The sequence below is a fragment of the Lacerta agilis genome, chromosome 2 (assembly GCF_009819535.1).
Source record: "Lacerta agilis isolate rLacAgi1 chromosome 2, rLacAgi1.pri, whole genome shotgun sequence".
NCBI lineage: Eukaryota > Metazoa > Chordata > Lepidosauria > Squamata > Lacertidae > Lacerta > Lacerta agilis.
This window is the reverse complement of record NC_046313.1, coordinates 52,742,035-52,760,859: the sequence shown is the minus strand read 5'-3', so window position 1 is coordinate 52,760,859 and position 18,825 is coordinate 52,742,035. Positions and strand designations below refer to the sequence as shown.

The 18,825-nt window shown below is 39.2% G+C and overlaps 1 protein-coding gene across 1 annotated transcript in view; it reads left to right on the top strand.

The window, feature by feature from the left end:
- Positions 1-18,084, top strand: part of SLC22A5 (solute carrier family 22 member 5) — a 28,564-nt gene extending 10,480 nt beyond the window's left edge. Inside the window, exons 2-10 of the mRNA XM_033140058.1 lie at positions 3,691-3,794; positions 5,758-5,912; positions 6,867-7,038; positions 8,161-8,287; positions 12,138-12,238; positions 13,832-14,046; positions 14,981-15,163; positions 15,675-15,810; positions 16,772-18,084. Coding sequence (XP_032995949.1) covers positions 3,691-3,794; positions 5,758-5,912; positions 6,867-7,038; positions 8,161-8,287; positions 12,138-12,238; positions 13,832-14,046; positions 14,981-15,163; positions 15,675-15,810; positions 16,772-16,859 — 1,281 coding nt within the window. The 3' untranslated portion in view covers positions 16,860-18,084. The remainder of the gene's footprint in view (positions 1-3,690; positions 3,795-5,757; positions 5,913-6,866; positions 7,039-8,160; positions 8,288-12,137; positions 12,239-13,831; positions 14,047-14,980; positions 15,164-15,674; positions 15,811-16,771) is intronic.
- Positions 18,085-18,825: the final 741 nt, after the last annotated feature.

Genomic DNA, 18,825 nt, shown 5'->3' with positions numbered 1-18,825 from the left:
AATACTGTCAACAATTTTCTGTTATATTTTTTATTTGAACATGAAAGGAGATATTTCAAGTTATCATGTTATTAGCAGCAATCTTAAGGATAGAAGAGATAGATTTGAACGAATAAGCTGTGAAGATCAGTGAGGTGGAGTATAAGTAAAGTAAATCTAAGTGGATTATGTTTATGGAATAAGAGGATTGAGATCAAGATGTAGTGATGTATTTTTAGTAAAATGTTGAAGATATAATTGATTGTAATTATACAACTGAATTTAACTTCTTTTTTTTTTTGTTTTGTTAGGAGAAATGGTTATAAAATAGACTTAGGATATAAACTCGAAGGTGAAAAGGCAGGGGAAGTCAATAGTCAAGATACGGAAATAGAAATTTTTTTTTTCCTAGAAAGATGCAATGAGAAAACTTGACACTGTTTGTATTTGTTCTATGTGTTTTGCATTTGTTTAATTGTAGGTGTGGGTGTGGGCACATGTTGTTATAGAAAAATGCCAATAAATTCTTACAAAAAAAAAAAGGATTGGCGGAACTGGCACTACTACAGGTGCCACATAATAACCATTCTGCATTTGTAAGAACTAAATCATTCTGTATGACAGCACCTACACTTTGGAACTCTCTGCCTATTGATATCAAGCAGGTGTGACTTCACTGTATGCTTGTTTAGGCAAGCCTACACAGATGCTTAGAAATGCAGGCGTGAATTTTAATCTGTTTTCATATTTTAACTTTTGTATGTATTCGTATATTGGACATTTTTATTGATTTGATTGTTTTGCAAACTGCCTTGAGGGTGTGTGTGTGTGTGTGTGTGTGTAACCTCAATCAAGCAGCACACCAATACCACCCCTGTTGAGGGAACTGCTCTGGCTGCTGGTATGCCACCGGGTGTAGTTCAGTATTTTGTTTTGTTTTTTTCTTTTTCTTTTTGTTTTTAGCATTTTAGCATTTTGTTTTTTTGTTTTTGTTTTTAGCATTTACAGCCCTAAACAACTTGGGACCAGGTTATCACCTCATTCACTGGCAAGTGTGTTCCTTAGATGGTGCACTGCTTAGAGTACTGCATGCCCAGGAGCTGTGCTTGTTCTAGAAAGAGGTATTTTAGTGTTGCAGCTCCAGCCCCCTGGAATCAATTACCAGCCAATATTTGACCGGCACTCAGTGTCATGAGCAGGGGTCAGCAAACTTTTTCAGCAGGGGGCCGGTCCACTGTCCCTCAGACCTTGTGGGGGGCCGGACTATATTTTGAAAAAAATAATGAACAATTCCTATGCCCCACAAATAACCCAGAGATGCATTTTAAATAAAATGACACATTCTACTCATGTAAAACACACTGATTCCCGGACCGTCCGCGGACCAGATTTAGAAGGCGATTGGGCCGCATCTGGCCCCCGGGCCTTAGTTTGGGGACCCCTGGTCATGGGGTTTAGGCACCTACTACTGTAAATGCATTTTTCTTTAAGAAGGCTTTCCCTGAGGTGTGACCCAATCATTTCTTAAATATAAATTGTACACTTGTATTAATGGTTTTGTTGTTTTTAGAGTTTGTAGCCCTGTTTAGGGAAGTTTTTAATGTTTGATTCTATTTTTAATATTCTGTTGAGAGCCGCCCAGAGTGGCTGGGGAAACCCAGTCAGATGGGTGGATTATAAATATATTATTATTATTATTATTATTATTATTATTATTATTATTTAATTGATTTTAGAATTTGTATTGTTGCCTTTTGTGTTTAACTCGTTGAACCCCACTTTGATGGCCTTCCACTATCCCACATTGTCAGTCTACGTTATGAAATTTGTCTTTCATCTTCAGTGGAGTGTCCTGAGATACGTAATTAAGTGGCCACCACATTATGAATGACTTTCTGTGTCACACCTTGCAGATAAAGCATTATCATCATACACAATGCAGACCCTTCTAATCCTCTCTGACAGTGTTTTATGCACTATCTGGCCTGATATAAGTAGCAGCACTTGTGATTGTTTGGCAGCTTTGAGTGGATTTCATCATCTGAATTATCTCGGTGGCAGGGAATAGTATGTGAAGGTCAGGAAAAAGTAGTCAGGTATATATTTTTCTATTGCTAGCAATGCTACATTTTGCATTATGTGAGACCTGCAGCCTAGCTCTGTGAACTTCAGTAACCTTGCCTAAAAGGTATCGGAGAATGAAAATAGCTCTTGCCTGAGTTGATTTGCTATATTCAGTTCTGAATCTGTCCCAAGTAATGCTACTAGGCTACACTGCAATTCTAACTGCTGTTGAGCTAAATACATGCTAAGCTTACACGGAAACAGCACAGTCTCACCTGTGCAAACACAACTTTGTGTGGCATTTAACGCTGATTCCCCTCCAGTTTCAGTGCAGATGTCTCACTGATGCAGATTAGAAGGCCTTTGCACGTGGCAAAGTCAATATAGATAAGGCGTAACAAAGCAGTTTGAAGCTGTAACAAAAGTATGTTCTGTGGGCTACAATTCAAGAAGCATTTCTATGTGCCTCGGGAAAAATCCAGTGTTCATTTTCTACCAGAAAGTTACAACTTGGTGAGCAGGGGGTGAAAACTCAACCATAATTTGCACCCCCTAAAGCGGAGGTGCATATTCTGTGGCTCTCCATATATTGGACTCCAGCTTCCTTCATCTCTGACCATTGACCATACTGCCTAGGAGGGCTGCAGGTTGGTCACCCTTGCCGTAAAGTGTTAAGCATTGGTCTCAGACTCTGCTGTTCTGACAGTCTGTTTTCAACTGTTCTTAGGAAAATGTGCACAATACTAAAAAATAATAATAATACTCACTGGCTCAGATCCTAACAGCCCTTACATGAATAGAACAGAGTTTTTGTTCACAGAACAGGGCTTTCACACCTCTCACCTTCCCTCTGCATCCCCTGAAAATCTGCTCCTGGGGATTGGGGAAACCCTTGAAAATAACGTGTGATACGGTGGTGCAGTGTGAGGCAGCAATTGGCAGCAATTGACCTCCCCCTTTCATGAATGAAGGAACAACTTAGGATCCAAAGCATTGCGCTTGCTTGTGTATCTAGGAATATATTGTCAACAATGCAGAATTCAAATTTAAACAACAAAAAAATCCTTTAAATTCCACTCATTTTTTTCTGAATCACCCTATGCTAAGAATTCAGCTCCGTAGTTCAGCATCTGTAGAGCCCTGTTCTTTGATGGTTTAACCTAAGGCATGGGTAGGCAACCTAAGGCCTGGGGGCCGGATCCAGCCAAATCGCCTTCTAAATCCGGCCTGTGGGTAGTCCGGGAATCAGCATGTTTTTACATGAGTAGAATGTGAGCTTTTATTTAAAATGCATCTCTGGATTATTTGTGGGGCATAGGAATTCGTTCTTTTTTCTTTCTTTCTTTCTTTCCAAAATATAGTCCTGTCCCCCACAAACTCTGAGGGACAGTGGACCGGCCCCCTGCTGAAAAAGTTTGCTGACCCCTCACTTAAGGTCTCAACAGATAGACCAAACAGGCATTTGGTGTAAGAGATTTTAGATCAAAACATTGCATTCTGATTTACACATAAAGGTACTGTACTTTTTTAAATTTAAAAAGTCCATTGTAGGTAGTAATCTAGTAGGTTACTGTTTGGTTATTGTAGAAAATGAGCCATCTATATTACATGCATGCCAGAAATATTGAAACTCTCTCTCTCTTACAGTGGGATCTTGTGTGTGAAAACGACTGGAAAGCACCTCTAACTACCTCTTTGTTCTTTGTGGGCGTACTGATAGGATCCTTTGTATCTGGACAACTCTCAGACAGGTAAAGTGTATGTATTAATGGTTTTGTGAATTTTTTTTAGACAACCTTTTAAATTCAGTTAGAGCTAAGTCTCTGCATTAGAGTGCATTTATTTTTCATCTTTAGTGAATTAGCTGATTTCTAAATAGGTATCACCAAAATGCCTGGCTCTTCTTGCCATAATTGCATGATCTGTGATGGACTTTGAGAGCACAACATGCGTCACATAACTTACTTTCTTTCAGTAGCACCTTAGAGACCAACTAAGTTTGTTCTTGGTATGAGCTTTCGTGTGCATGCACACTTCTTCAGATACACTGAAACGGAAGTCACTCCCTCACTATATTTAAGGGTCTGGTGACTTCCATTTCATGCACACGAAAGCTCATACCAAGAACAAACTTAGTTGGTCTCTAAGGTGCTACTGGAAAGAATTTTTTTATTTTGTTTTTATTTTCTTTCAGTTAAGCATAAAGTATTTCAACAAATTTTGTATTACAGTAGTATATCAAACAATAATTTGAGTGATGCCATCTTTTCACCCTTGAGCAATCTTAAATAATCAACATAGCCGTCAATTTAAGCTGCCAGCACAACAGAAACTAATATATTTGATATTTTCCTTTATCGTTCAGATATGCTTATCACAACTATGAATGATGCCATTTTGACATTATGAAATACGTAAAACAAAATTTCATTGTGATGTGTTTTATGGCCAACCTTTGGCTTAACTTACCTGCTTAGATATCTCTGTGTATGTATGTAATGCAGTAGCTTTGATGAAAATGAAACTGAATGTTATGTACATACTCAGGATACAACTGTACTTTTCATGCCTGATCCTCAGCTTAAATTCTGTACCTTTTTTTCAAGGGGGTCAGGCAGGACATAAAACACAGTGTAAAGTGATATTGCCCTTGAAAATTGAAATGTAATAATGCAACTTAGTATCTGCATAAACAACACAATTTTCTGTTTAGAGTACATACAGCACAACTTTCGCTCCCATTTTTCATCCCAATCCAGTTCACTCCCACAACCTGTTAAAAATCACTTGATAAGTACTCAAGAACAGCAACAATGAAAGTAAAAACAGCATATCCTTATTCTGTTTGAGTTGTCCATCATATTTAAGAAGCAGGGCAAATTTGTCTTAAAAATAAAATGTTTCCCTGTTGGAGATAAATGTTTACTGAAAATGTAAGAATTTATCCATAACCTTTAAAGCAGTAATTTGAAACACCTGCATATGTTTAACTAATCACAGAAAACACATTATGTTTTTTGTTTTTAAAAGCAAGAAGTGATCATTCATATCACACCTGAAATGCAAAGTAAACATTGAATACATTGGGCAGACGACAATTATTGGATGTTTACTCTAGTGCCAACCTACCTTACAAGTGGCTTTTTTATTGTGGCACAAGCCACAGTGTTTCTCAAACTTGGGTCCCCAGTACAGCAGTTTAAAGTAATGGGAACAAAAGTTTGAATCCAGAGAAACTTCCTCTGCTTCCAACCCAAAGAAATGTTTTTATTCTCTTTAATAACATAAGAAGAACCCTGATGGATCATGCCAAAGGCCTACCTTGTCTAGCAATCTCTTCTAACAGTGGTCAACCTGGTGTTTATGTGTAGCCCACTGAGTGGACATGAGTACAACATCATTCTCCCCACTCCCAGTAACTAGTATCCAAGGGCATACTATTTCCAATAAGGGAAGGGGTCCCCATCAACCCCAGATAATGTGGCCAGTAGTCAAAGATCATGGGACTTGCAGTCCAGCAACATCTGGAAGGCACCAGATTGGGTATCCCTGATGTAGAGAGAAAACAAGGCTAAGGGAGATGTGATCAAGAGGACCCCCCATGAAAGTTAATAGATACTAATCCCCACAAATATACACCCCAGACCCTTGATTTCTACTATTTTAATGTTTCATAAACTAACATGATTTTTATTTATCTTTGTCCCATGATAGGTTTGGAAGGAAAAATGTGCTGTTTGTCACAATGGGAGTGCAGACTGGCTTTAGCTTCCTCCAGATCTTCTCAACAACCTGGGAGATGTTTTCCATCCTGTTTCTCATAGTTGGAATAGGACAGATCTCTAATTATGTGGCAGCATTTGTACTTGGTATGTAACAGTCTTTAAGCAGAGTATGAATTCTCAGTATTGTTGCCGACTGTCTCAATGAGTGATGTCGTGTTTAGGGACTCTTCCTTCTCCCCCAGTACATTCCTCCCTCTCCCAGTGCATGCTGAGCCATTATAAAGATTGGGCAAGCTGTACACGTTTCCCTTAGCCCCATCCAGCTCATTCTCTTCACTCTGTGTAAGACACTCAAGCTCTGAGTTTTAAGTTACCAAACTGAAATGGCAACTGAATCTGCAGTGGAAGATGTTAGGGCATGCAGACCTTCCAGTCTTCATAATAACCCAACCAATACATTGAACAGATAAAGAAGACAGGGTTTTATTGAACCTATAGCAGTCTTCCCATAAGCTAATTGTGCATTTTGTCCTATGGCTTCAGTCTTTCATACTGTAGAATTGAATGGGATTTAAGCAGTGTAAGGGTCATATTAAGTATTATGTTATAAAGGTATGACTGCATCCCCAGTGCCTTTGTATTTTTTACCAGAAAGATGCCAATGAGGCATTCACGCATCTATTTTTTTCCTAACTGAATGAATATACTAGCTTAAATTATTGGCAAAGATTAGTGTGTGAATTCTTTGCTAAACATTCATTTGGTCTTGCATCCAGTGACCATTGGAGAGTTAATAAATATATTATGTGAAGGCTAGACTGTCCCTTTGAACTGTATTTCAATATATTGCATCCTCTTAACCCATAATATTATGTACTATCATATACAGCAAATGCTTGATCATGAGGAACTCATTCATCACTATCAATCTAAATACTCTTCTTTATGCAAGATCAGGGACAGAAGTAGAGGCATATCTTAAATCCAAGGAAGATGCACTGGCCTTTTTAAAATGTTTCCCAAACACTTACATTTGGGCAAAACAAGAGGGCTTTTTAAAAGTTAAAAGGCTAACCAACACTCCCTTGTTTTGAACAGGCACAGAAATACTCGGCAAATCAGTCCGTATTATCTACTGCACATTAGGCGTTTGCATATTTTATGCGTTTGGCTACATGCTGCTGCCACTGTGCGCTTACTTCATCAGAGACTGGCGGATGCTGCTAGTGGCTCTCACTGTACCTGGCGTGCTGTACGTTCCACTGTGGTGGTGAGTGTATTTTAAATAAAAGTGTTCACATTTTGGAAGCTACACCAAAAACTAGTGCTAGCTAATGCCTTTACTGGGGGCACCCTCAGTTGACTTAATTTTTTTCAAATTACATGCATACTGTACATCATTTTATTCATATATGGCCTTTCCATAGTTCAAACTGTGCTGAGGCAGCTTACAACATGATAAAATGCACAGTTCCAACATAACGGAAGTGGTGAAAAATAATGAATAAAACATAAAAAATATACAACCAAACTGAACAATTTCCACAGAAATCATAAGATCTGAAATAAAGATACAAAAAATTAATATCAATAACAGCAACAATCTCCCCAGCAAAACTCCCAGCCCAAGAGTCTGTTCCAACAGCCTCAGATTTTGTAGCTGGAGTCAGTCTGGGCCCCATGCTCCCAGGTAAGGTGGAAAAGGCCTGCAAGACAGAAAGCAGATCTTTTAGGACTCACAGCCTATATATAAAACACGTTGTGTGTGTGTGTGTGTGTGTGTGTGTGTATGTAATAAAAATAACATTTTTTTACTACCACACAACCTAGGCAACACATAATAAGTTATAGTGGGGGCAGGGAGGGGAAAAGGAGAAACAGGATGCAATGGGAAACCAAAGAGTTAAAACCAAAGGTGCATAATGTCATGCAATTCAGTCTTTGACTTATTTTAATTGACCACATTTCAGATCCTAAGAATTTTAATTTCTGTTGCTTCTCCAAGAACCCTAAGAGTTGGTTTTTGGTGAGACTTGCTGAAATGTGTCATTGCCACGCTAAGAAACGACTTCACTAACGTATATAACACATACACACCCTTTTATGTTGCTAGGTTATTTAATGTATCAGACACATGTTAGAGTTAGCAACGTTGTTGCTTCCTGTAACCTCTGCCAAAAGCCCCTTCATATGTATAGAATAAATTGCTCCTTTTCATACAGGCTAATGACCCTAATCTTGCTCTGTATATACACTGGCTCTTCAACATTGTATTTCTATGCAAGGAGGACAGAGGATAGCATTGCAGTTAAAGTCTTTTTGACCATGGTGGTTTGGGATGTCGGCTTAACAACCCTGGCTGTTCTGTTGAAGTTACGTTGAAACATCACAGGTTCATTCCAGAATCACCTCGATGGCTGCTGTCCCAAGGCAGGATTAAAGAAGCAGAAGACATCATTCGGAAAGCTGCAGAAAAGAACCATGTTGCTGCTCCAGATGTAATATTTGACCTCATTGAGGTAAACTTGCCCATGTGTTGCATTTGTTTACATTTTCTTCCCAATGTCTGGATATGGCAGTGCCCATTAAAACATTCTGCTTCGTGAGTTGAAATCTAGCTCTCCAATAATGAACCTATACCACAATCATTTTCAACCCGTTTAATGTTATATGAAGAGCACTTTATACTGTGGGTTGAATCCAACTAAGTTCCACTTAAGAGTGGACCCATTTAAATTAATGAACCTCCATTAATAATGTCTTACTAACTTCAATGTGTCTACTCTGGGTAGGATTAATATTGGATGCAATCCTATATCTTGTGGTTTGGCAACATCCTGGATTTATTTCTCAGCTCCTTTAAAATGCAGCACTCTACTTATTCTTTATGTTAGGCTGGCATATATGTCATGCTAGGCCCTTTTTAGATTATCTGTTTATAGTACAACAGGTGTTATTTGTATTTATCTTCCCTGTTCAGGGATATTGCATTTTTTTCAACTACACACAAATCACAGTAATTGCTACACGTCACAGTGGACTGGTCTCCCCTGTTGCCCACCCTGCTTGAGATTCCTCAGAATGCCAGGACATTCTTGCTTCACAACAGATCTAGTAGGCCCTTGGTTCTCAGAACTCAGGAGCCAGCTTCATCCTTCCTATCAGCTTCTCCTCTCTTCCTGTGCCTAGGTTCTTCCCCCATCCTTCTCCTAGACTTCCCTCTGTGCTCAATTAACACAAAAATTACTAGCACTCCTTCCCTCAGTGCCGCCCTCCTGTGTCCACCCCACCAACATTCTTTTTGACTGTTAGGAAATGAGGTTGCTACTCTACTGCTTAGCCAGTCAGCATTCTTGGCATCTACAGCATTGAGGTAGAGGGAACCACCCTCTTCCTTGCCTATTAGGCATGAACTGTGGCTGTATAATAAGTACCAAATTCCATGGGACATTTTCTGCAGCCATCTCTTCTTCTGTTCTCTTCCCCTATTTCTGTCGCCCTCAGACTTGCACTTCCCCCTCAGCATTTCTGGTTTATTTCTACATGCTGAGAGAGGAAATGTGTTCTTTAGCCAGACCTTGTTTATTGCTGCAAGGACTCACCAGTGCCTCCTCACAATCCTGTTCTGCAAAAATGTAAATTCTGAAACTGTTCTTAGTTACTGGCCATAACATCAGCAATAACAATGCAGTTCTAACATGTCCATGTTACGCTGAGACTCAAATACCACTAATCATTTCTTCGGACTCACTGCTGAGGTGAATCTGATAGGGAGTTCTTCATACTTTACCGTGAGACAGTTTTGGATCTTTTGAGTGCCCTCTTTGCTGCTCTCCTGTTCTGGAGCATACAACCTCCAGCCTTTTATTTGCAAGGAGTGGCTCAGAGGAGCTTTCACATCCATTATAGGTGCACATGATATCATGCGATTAGCTTTTATTTAAATTGCTGGATTGTTTTACACAGTAATTTGCAGTCAGAGTCATGGTTTGAACTGTTCATTAGAGGAATCCCCCAGACAAATAATTGGCAGTTCATCTTCCAACCCAAACATGGCAAGTGATGCTTAATAAGGCAGCTGACATGTGCCTGAGAACTCACACTGACCCTCTTGCCGGCTCCTGCCTGTGAATACTCTGGATTTTTGGCATAGTACATGAGATGTCATTAATTGATTTATTTTTGGATCAAAAAGAAATGTCAGCAAAAATCTAAAGTTTCAGGATAACAGTACAAGAGAACAAGGCAACAGTGTTCTTTAAAAAAAAACCACAACCATGACATTACATTAAAATGGAATTAGGTTGAAAATGTAATTGCTATACTGTATTTAGTTTTACTAAATATATATTTACAACTGGAGGCAGCCCTGGTCAGAGAAGTTTTTAGTATGTGATGTTGTGTTGTGTTTTTACTATTTTTTTGTTGGGAGCCGCCCGGAGTGGCTGGAGCAACCCAGTCAGATGGGCAGCATATAAATAAAAATATTATTATATTATTATTACTTTACATAGTCCCTTTGCAGTCACATGATTGGGTTAATATTAAGTGCAGTTGAGTATTTTAATTGAAACTATATCATCATATCATTTGCTAAGTTCATTTTTTTCCTCCCATTTCCCCCTAAAATTTGGTCTTCTATGATGCAGTATAATAACAGCATATTGATATTAGTTGTATTCGGAAACATTCTTCCCATATGGAGCTGCTTGAGTTCTGCACTGTTTCTGAGGCTTTTCTCGTTGAGCTTTCTCTGGCTGAAGTGCTGCCAGTGAGCATGGGAGGTGGTTATTTCAAATGATGCCTAAACTATGGAATAGCCTTCCAAGAGAGTTTCATCAGCCCTCTTTGCCTGCTTTTAAATAGGTTCCTAAGTCTGTTTTTTTTTTCTATCAGGCCATTTGATGTGAAATGATTTTAGTTTGTGAATATTATGATATTTTTTAATGCTGCGGTTTTTTCAGGGGAATTAACACTTATTCATAAGCTTCATAGAGTTTGATTTTTAATCATAGAAAGGTGAAATCTAAATACATGCATAAGTAAATAAAATATTGAATACTGTATTGTGAAATAGTACATTTATCTTTTTCCAGTATTAACGTGGGTACTTTTACTTGAAACGTTCTAGATTTATACATAAATGAATCTTTATAGCAGGGTTCATGAACAAGATCCAACAATAGGTTCCCCACTCCTAGCAAGTCAGTTTTGACAAATGGGGAGGACAACCCACCTGCTGATCACCTGATACTATAGTGACGTCAGGTGATTGACACCTGTCAAAGTTTAAAACAGGTAGCTGTAACAGCAGTTTGAAGGGATTAAATTTAGATTAGGAAAATGTAACAAAGTTAAAGGGTCAGTCCTCTCTGGGCATCACCACTCCTTCTATCAAAATCTGAGAGCCACTACCCCACCAATTGCATTTAAGTAGCAAATAGAATTCTTGGGTGATCCAGTATTTTGTACTTTAGTCCTGAGTCAACTCCTGTACAATTTGCTGGCAGAAGTGGAATGAACTTTAAACTACAAAGCAACCTGCTTAGCATGCCAGGATGTTCTGTACATTGATACAAATTAGTTGTACAGTTTTATGACACTTCCTACTGATCAACCTGTGGTTTGTAGCCTAAAATCTTGCAAATCTTCCACTATTTTGTTCAAAATCCATATATTAAACTTGCACACAACTTCCACGCAGTGACTACAGTTAAACTTGCTGGATACTTTATACTTATCCCCTGCAGAATGCCTGAATTATGGCAAAAGCCTTTTCAGTGCAGCCATGGAAAATTAATATAGTGTCGGTCACATAAACCAGAAAATGTAGTTTCACATTTATTCTAAACAAATACCAGATCACAGATCACACCTAAATGCCAACATTCCCAGGAGCTGTCATTCAAATTAGCAATGGCCACTTCTGCACTGAATCATCAATCATATACAGTCGTACCTTGTGTTGCGTTCACTGCGGGTTGTGAACGGCACGGGTTACGAACACGCCGAACCCGGAAGTAACGGAACGGATTACTTCCAGGTTCGGCGGGTTGTGCAGACGTGTGCAGTGACGTCACACACATGCGCAGGCGCGCCGAATCACAACCCGCGCATGCGCAGAAGCGGCGCTGTGGGTTGCGGACTTCTCAGGGTGCGAACGGGGCTCCGGAATGGATCCCATTCATATCTAGAGGTACTACTGTAGTTTTTTAAAGAAAAAAACAACAACAAACAACAGCACTTAACAGCAAAGATTCCTTATTTACCTTGAACATGCAACTGAAATTTCCTGCTGCATGAAAAGCCACTTTAGTTTAGATAAAGAAAACAGGTTTTCATGTGTGCATCTGTAATTTTTGTCTATAGCTACAAGATGTGAATTCCCAGGACCAGCGGTCATACAGCATTCTGGACCTAGTGAGGACCCAGAATATCCGATGTATCACTATCATGTCTGTGATTTTATGGTAAGCTGATGATGAACAGACACAAAGCTTTCCTCTCCTTATGAGACAGCTGATTCAGAGCAGCTTCCCACAAGCTGGTGCCCCTTCAAATGTCATGGGGACTGCAACGCCAATAATCCCTGACCACTGGGCCATGGGTCATGGGGCTGATGGGAGTTGTAGTCCAAAACATTTTGAGGAAATCAGGTTGATTTCACAGTAGCTGAGACTGCAGCCGTAATCACACACCTATAAACACCCAGGAGCCACATTGCATATCATTATTTACGTATAAATGCGTGTGTGTGGCATGTCACATAGCAGCATATTGAAATGTCTCTGCTCCAGTCTAAATCCCAAACTCTTATCTATTATTCCAGCTAGCATTTGTTTTGAGAATTTCTATCAAAGATTCACTCACCTTGGTTTTTTGTGTGTTTACTGCAGCAGATAAATCCTGCTGTTTTGGAGTTGGATGCTACGCTGTCATAACTAGCATCATATAATTTGTCTGCTGCCGTTTTGCTTCCAATGGCAAGTTTAAATTCACATCCACATATAAATGTACCCCTGACATGTTTTAGTTTTATATATATTCATATATAAAACTAACATGTCAGGGGTACATTGATGGGCTCCACCTCCTTGATTTGCATATTTTGAATGTATAGGGAGATTTGTACATGAGGGAGCATTCAGAGACTGTGTTCCCCACCTGCAATCAAAAGTGGTGCAGTCTGGTAACATGCACTGGTTTAGGAAGAGGAGTGCAGGGGGAGCGCACCCTCCCCGGCAGCGCGATCCCGGTGGGGTGCCATCGGGGCTTCCCTGCGCCCATGCTGGGCGCCTCGCCCCGCCCCACCTGCTCTCTGCCCCCTGCTGCCAGAGCATGAAGCTCCACCACTGGTAACGTGAGGCTGCAGATCATGTGTGTGAGGTCTAGGAATCCCTTTACTGTAGTTCAGATACCTTAAGAGAAGTCCGTTTGTTCACACAGCGGTGGAACTGGTATGTGTACCCATGCTCTTCACAACACAAGTAAAGTAACATTTGAAACGAGCAAACTCCCAGGAGGTCTAATTAATGTAATTCTTATGCCTCAGAAAAAAGAGAAGTGCTGCCTGATCAGATTACTGCATATCCAGACCTCTGTTGTGTGTCCCCTTCTCATGCCACTTTGTATGGTGGAGAGGAGAGGAAGGACATGTTCCCTCCACAGTGTGAATGAGCCATTACCCTGGCAAGGTGTCTTAATGGGCTTAATGCAGTTGGGATTGGACAATAATGTGAACACCAACAAATGGAGACAGATTGCATTTCTTTCTACTTGGGAACACTTGCTACCATGTGTAAATGTGTGTGCGTTTCTTTTTAAAATCTGTTGATTTTATCAGTATTTGACGATTTCATTATGTTTTTAAAGCCAGTTTTATTGTCATTTTTAATGAACATTTGATACCATTTTATGCAAACCACTCAGAGATTATTATTATTTTATTAGGCAGTGTATAAATCTTGCTAAATAAAACAAAACATCGTTTTAAAAGCCTAGTCCAATGCAGCACTTTCTCTGAGGCCTCCACATATTTATTACAATATAGCTCTGTCTTTCAGGATGGTCATTTCCATTGGCTACTTTGGCCTCTCTCTGGACACCCCTAACCTGCATGGAGACATCTATCTCAATTGCTTCCTTTCGGCAGTAATCGAAGTCCCAGCTTATACCATCTCTTGGCTGCTCCTCCATTATCTTCCCCGGCGGTATTCAATGGCAGGAGTCTTGTTCTTAGGAGGATGTGTCCTTCTCTTCATTCAGTTGGTACCTCCATGTAAGAACATTTTACTTGATGTGAACTTTTCCCCTACTTTTGTAGATGTAATCCACAAAACCAAGCAGGTTGAACATAACAGGGCATAACAGGTGTGGGCATAACAGGTAGAATAGTGAGCAGGTGACTGTACTTGTCCATTAGAGCACAGTTTAAAATAGAAGCCTGTTCTGCTTCTGTTCATTACATCTGAAGACCAATATAAGACAGAAAGGGAGCTCACAGTGCTGATAATATGCTGTCAGATTTGCTTCCTTATGTTTATTTTGATCTTGATTTGGGGGTTTTATGTTTGATTCTGTATTTAAATTGTTTTACACTTATTTCTTGTCAGTCTCCTAGGGACCATTATAACATGGCGTGGCATACAAAGTTTGAACATAAATAAATGAGCTCTCTCATTTGTTCCTATTATACCAGCAACTGAACACTAATCTGTCAATCTTTTTATTTGGGGTGGGGTTCTATCAGCCACTTCACATTGTGATATAAACTTTTGCAAAGAACAATATATTGGATATTCTTTTTGAAGTGCCATGTGATTCATAGTCTAGGTTTTGATTTTGACTTTTTGCTGCAACAGACTAACATGACTAGTCTTTGTGAATCTATTTATTTATTACATTTATGGACCACCTTTTCCTCCAAGGAACTCAAGGTGGTGTACATGGTTCTCCAACCCAACCCTAACCTACTTCACAGAGTTGTTGTGAAGACAAAACTGGGTTGGGTTGGGTTGGAGAACCATGGCACAAGGTACCACCCAGTGAGCTTCTCGGCTAAGTGGGGATTCAAACCCTGGTCTCTCAAGTCATAGTTTGACACTCTATCCATTACAACAGGCAAGTTTAAAAGAAGTAGGATAAAGTGAATGGCAGAAGGCAGGTAAACTTACTGACACTTCAGTGACACATAGCTTGATTCTCATTTGTAGACCTCACTGTGTTCTCCGTTACACTGGTTATGATCGGAAAGTTTGGGATCACAGCCGCATTCGCAATGGTTTATGTCTACACTACTGAGCTCTACCCAACGGTTGTGAGGAACATGGGAGTTGGTGCCAGTTCAATGGCCTCCAGATTTGGCAGCATCCTCTCACCTTACTTTGTATATCTTGGTAAGTTCCCAGCTATCTTATTTTCTGACAGGCAAAGTACCACTACTCTCCCTTTTAGTACTACAAGCCACTCAGGTCAGTATTATTGCAGGGTACAATGAATAGTACGGGCAAAATTGATGTACCATTAACTGATCTTTGTGTTGAGAGGCTCCAGATAAGCTTCCAAGCAACCTTAGAAGTCACAGTGTGGCTTTAAAAACATAATGAAATTAAACTGGCTTTAAAAACATAATGAAATTATCAAATATTGATAAAATCAACAGATTTTAAAAAGAAATGCACACACATTTACACATGGTAGCAAGTGTTCCCAAGTAGAAAGAAATGCAATCTGTCTCCATTTGTTGGTGTTCACATTATTGTCCAATCCCAACTGCATTAAGCCCATTAAGACACCTTGTCAGGGTAATGGCTCATTCACACAGTTTGCAAAGAACTGGTCTGTGCAAAACATCATGACAATAACCACTTATTACTTCCCTTGCCCCCCCCCTGTGCTTTCTACCAGGTGCTTATGATAGATTTCTTCCCTACATTCTAATGGGAAGCTTGACAGTGCTAGCAGGAATTCTCACCCTGTTTCTTCCGGAAAGTTACGGCATGCCTCTCCCAGATACCATTGAGCAGATGCTAAGAGTTAAAGGGTAAGGAGAAACCATTTCTTCCATAATTTAAACAAACAGGGATTGCAGCCATTATCATTGTGGTTCATGCTGTAAAAATATTGGGAACCAAATTATAGAAGAGATTAGGACAGTATAGAAGAAATTATAGAAGAGATTAGAGCAGTATATACAGAGTAGTCAGTAGTGTTGCTTGGAGACCTGGAAAAGAGGTTTCCTCAAGAAATAAGGAAAACAAGGAAAACAGATGGCTTAATTCCTGAGAAACAGTGGGGTGGTATGCCAGCTAGATAAACATTAATTACGTGTCTCTATTGTAGCTTCTTAGATACAAACTAAACACTGTTTTAAAAATACGCTCAAGCTGACAAATTTATTATGAAGGAGAAGCAGGCAATTGGATCCCTCTCTGGGTCAGAGCCCCTCTCCAGTTTCCCAACGGAAATTCACCACCACCCTACCCACCACCCCCAATGCTTTTTGCCTCCAGAGATGCAATTGGCAGTAGCAGTTTAGGGGGTTAATATCACCCTGGCAGGGCACAGGACAATTTTCAGAAAGAAGCTGTTGTAAGAAGTTTAGGGAAGTTTTTAAACTGTGATATTTTAAATGTATTTTAATATTTGATGGAAGCCGCCAAGAGTGGCTGGGGAGACCCAGCCAGATGGGCGGTGTACAAATAAATTATTATTATTATTATTATTATTATTATTATTATTATTATTATTATTAAGAATCTAATCTGGATTGGTGCTCCATATGAAGTGGCCAGCTGAAGCATATTTTTTTACAAATTAAAGGTCTGATTAATATACTATGTTCTTTGGGCTGTGGGGCTAACCAAAGTCAAAGTTTGGTTTTACATGAAGATGACAAATCTGCCTATTGAATGAGACATTTCCTTGAATATAAATGTGAAATGTATGACAGCATTATGCAAGCTTTTGCTTGAACAGTTTCCTGTTTTTCTTTCCATTTACAGAATTAAATACAGAAACACATCTAAAAGCAAAAGGACACTAAAGGATGAAGAAGAAAATTCAGTGATTATAAAAGGCACGACTTTCTGATCAAGCTACATACCCTATTATGAACTAAAAAGTACCTAGACATATCCTTCAATTTACTTCCAGAAAGGACTAATGGAAACACTTTTTCTATAATCAACTTATTTATTAAATGCACATTCATTTTTGTGAATGTAGATACTGTATATCCCACTGTGGGACCTCTGCCAGTAAATGTATGGGTTACAAGGAACAATATCCGAAAAGGTAGGGACAGGGAAAGCCTGTTTGCCATCAGGACTGTTGGCAAATGTCCTTTTTGTAAGATTAAAACATGCTTGAAGTTCTAGATGGATGGACTGACTTTACTATTCTGTTCATTCAGTGCACAATGGCAAAAGGTGAAACATGTTATTGAATTAAAATATTGTTAAGTGTCATCACCGAGCTTGGGATGCTACTTCTGTTCAGAAAACCTGAAGCTTGAAATGATGTGGATACTAAATGATTTTATGCACTGCTTATGCTGATTTTTAAAAATCAACATCTGTTTTAGAAAGGGAGAGGTGGTTTTCATGTGCAAAACATTGGCAGTCTAGTTTTGTTTGCAAGCCTACTTATTTCAGATGTAGTTTTAAATATTAACCACTAGATGCAGTTGTTTGCATCTGAGAATGATGCCTTATTTAGGCTTATATTTATTTTTTAAGGATTACATTGCATCTGTAATGCATCTCTTTCAATATTCCATTAGTCAATTTTTTCTATAAATTGCCTCTAATTCTGAAAGGCACTGGAAACTAATACATACCTGTATTTCCAAATAATTTGGTCTTTTCCCATCTCTGCCTGAAATGTCTTCAGTCACATACTAGGTATGTAATAAAGTTACTTTATTATACAGAGCTTGCTCTAAATGTACCAGTCAGGTGCCTTCAGCTTGCTTAAAGACATAACTGTTGCCTTTTGGGAACAAAGTGCATTATTTTAAATGAGTATCATGAATGATAATAACAAGTCTCATGTGTGAGAAATTGTGTCAAGTCTACCAAGAAACACTGTCCATTACTGGGGAAGGAGCTACCTTGATTACATTTGTTACTTTACATTATGACACAATTTAAAAAACTATGATACAAATATGGTGCATTTTAAATAGTTTGATATAAAGTCACATGATATTGTATTATTGTTTTAATAATTTGTTAGCTGCCTCAGAGGTTTTTAATGACAGAAAGGTGATACATATATATCTTAATATAAATAAAATGTGATTTTTATAACCAGAGTTGCTAGACAGTGCTTACTTCTGTTAACACAGCTGTTTGCAGACATTCCAGAAATTGTGATGATATGTGAAAGTTATCCCATGAATGTAAAGTTTTTCCCAGTTCTTACCAACTGCTGCTCACTCCAGTTTTGACTGATGCCTACTGTAGGGCTGTCCATGTGATGGTAACATTAACAGGGCCAGTAAACCATTTTTGGTACCTTTTGAGTATGTATTCTAAATAAATGGTAAGGAAGACTGTAAATTTCCCAGCACTCAAGTTTCTGATTTTCTTTAAACTGGCATGGCATTCTTATCCCAGAGAGAGCAGCTACCTACCATACTTATTTTATTGTGGAGATAGGAATTGCACTAGTATTAACGTTACCTGCAGAATGGTACCCAGAAGGTCACTGCAAGTCCTTCACTTGTGGAGGATGGGGCAATGGCAAGTGATGTAGGATGTTGTATGTGGAGCTCCTCAGCCTGCAGAAACAATCTGGCCACCTGGTACCTTTGGAGGCCCACCTTCAACAAAAACTCAGGATTCCAGACTAGTCAAGCTGGCCAGCATCCTCTGGAGTACTTGTCATTTCAAACTTCTTAGAAACAGAGGTGTGGCCTGCCAGCTCTTATAAGGACAAATAACAGTGCCCAAAACTCATAAATCCTCTAAAGAAGCACAAATGGAGACTCCTGAATATAGTACTGATGACATGACTCTCAAAAAATAATGGAGCAGATGGCTGAGGTATTGGA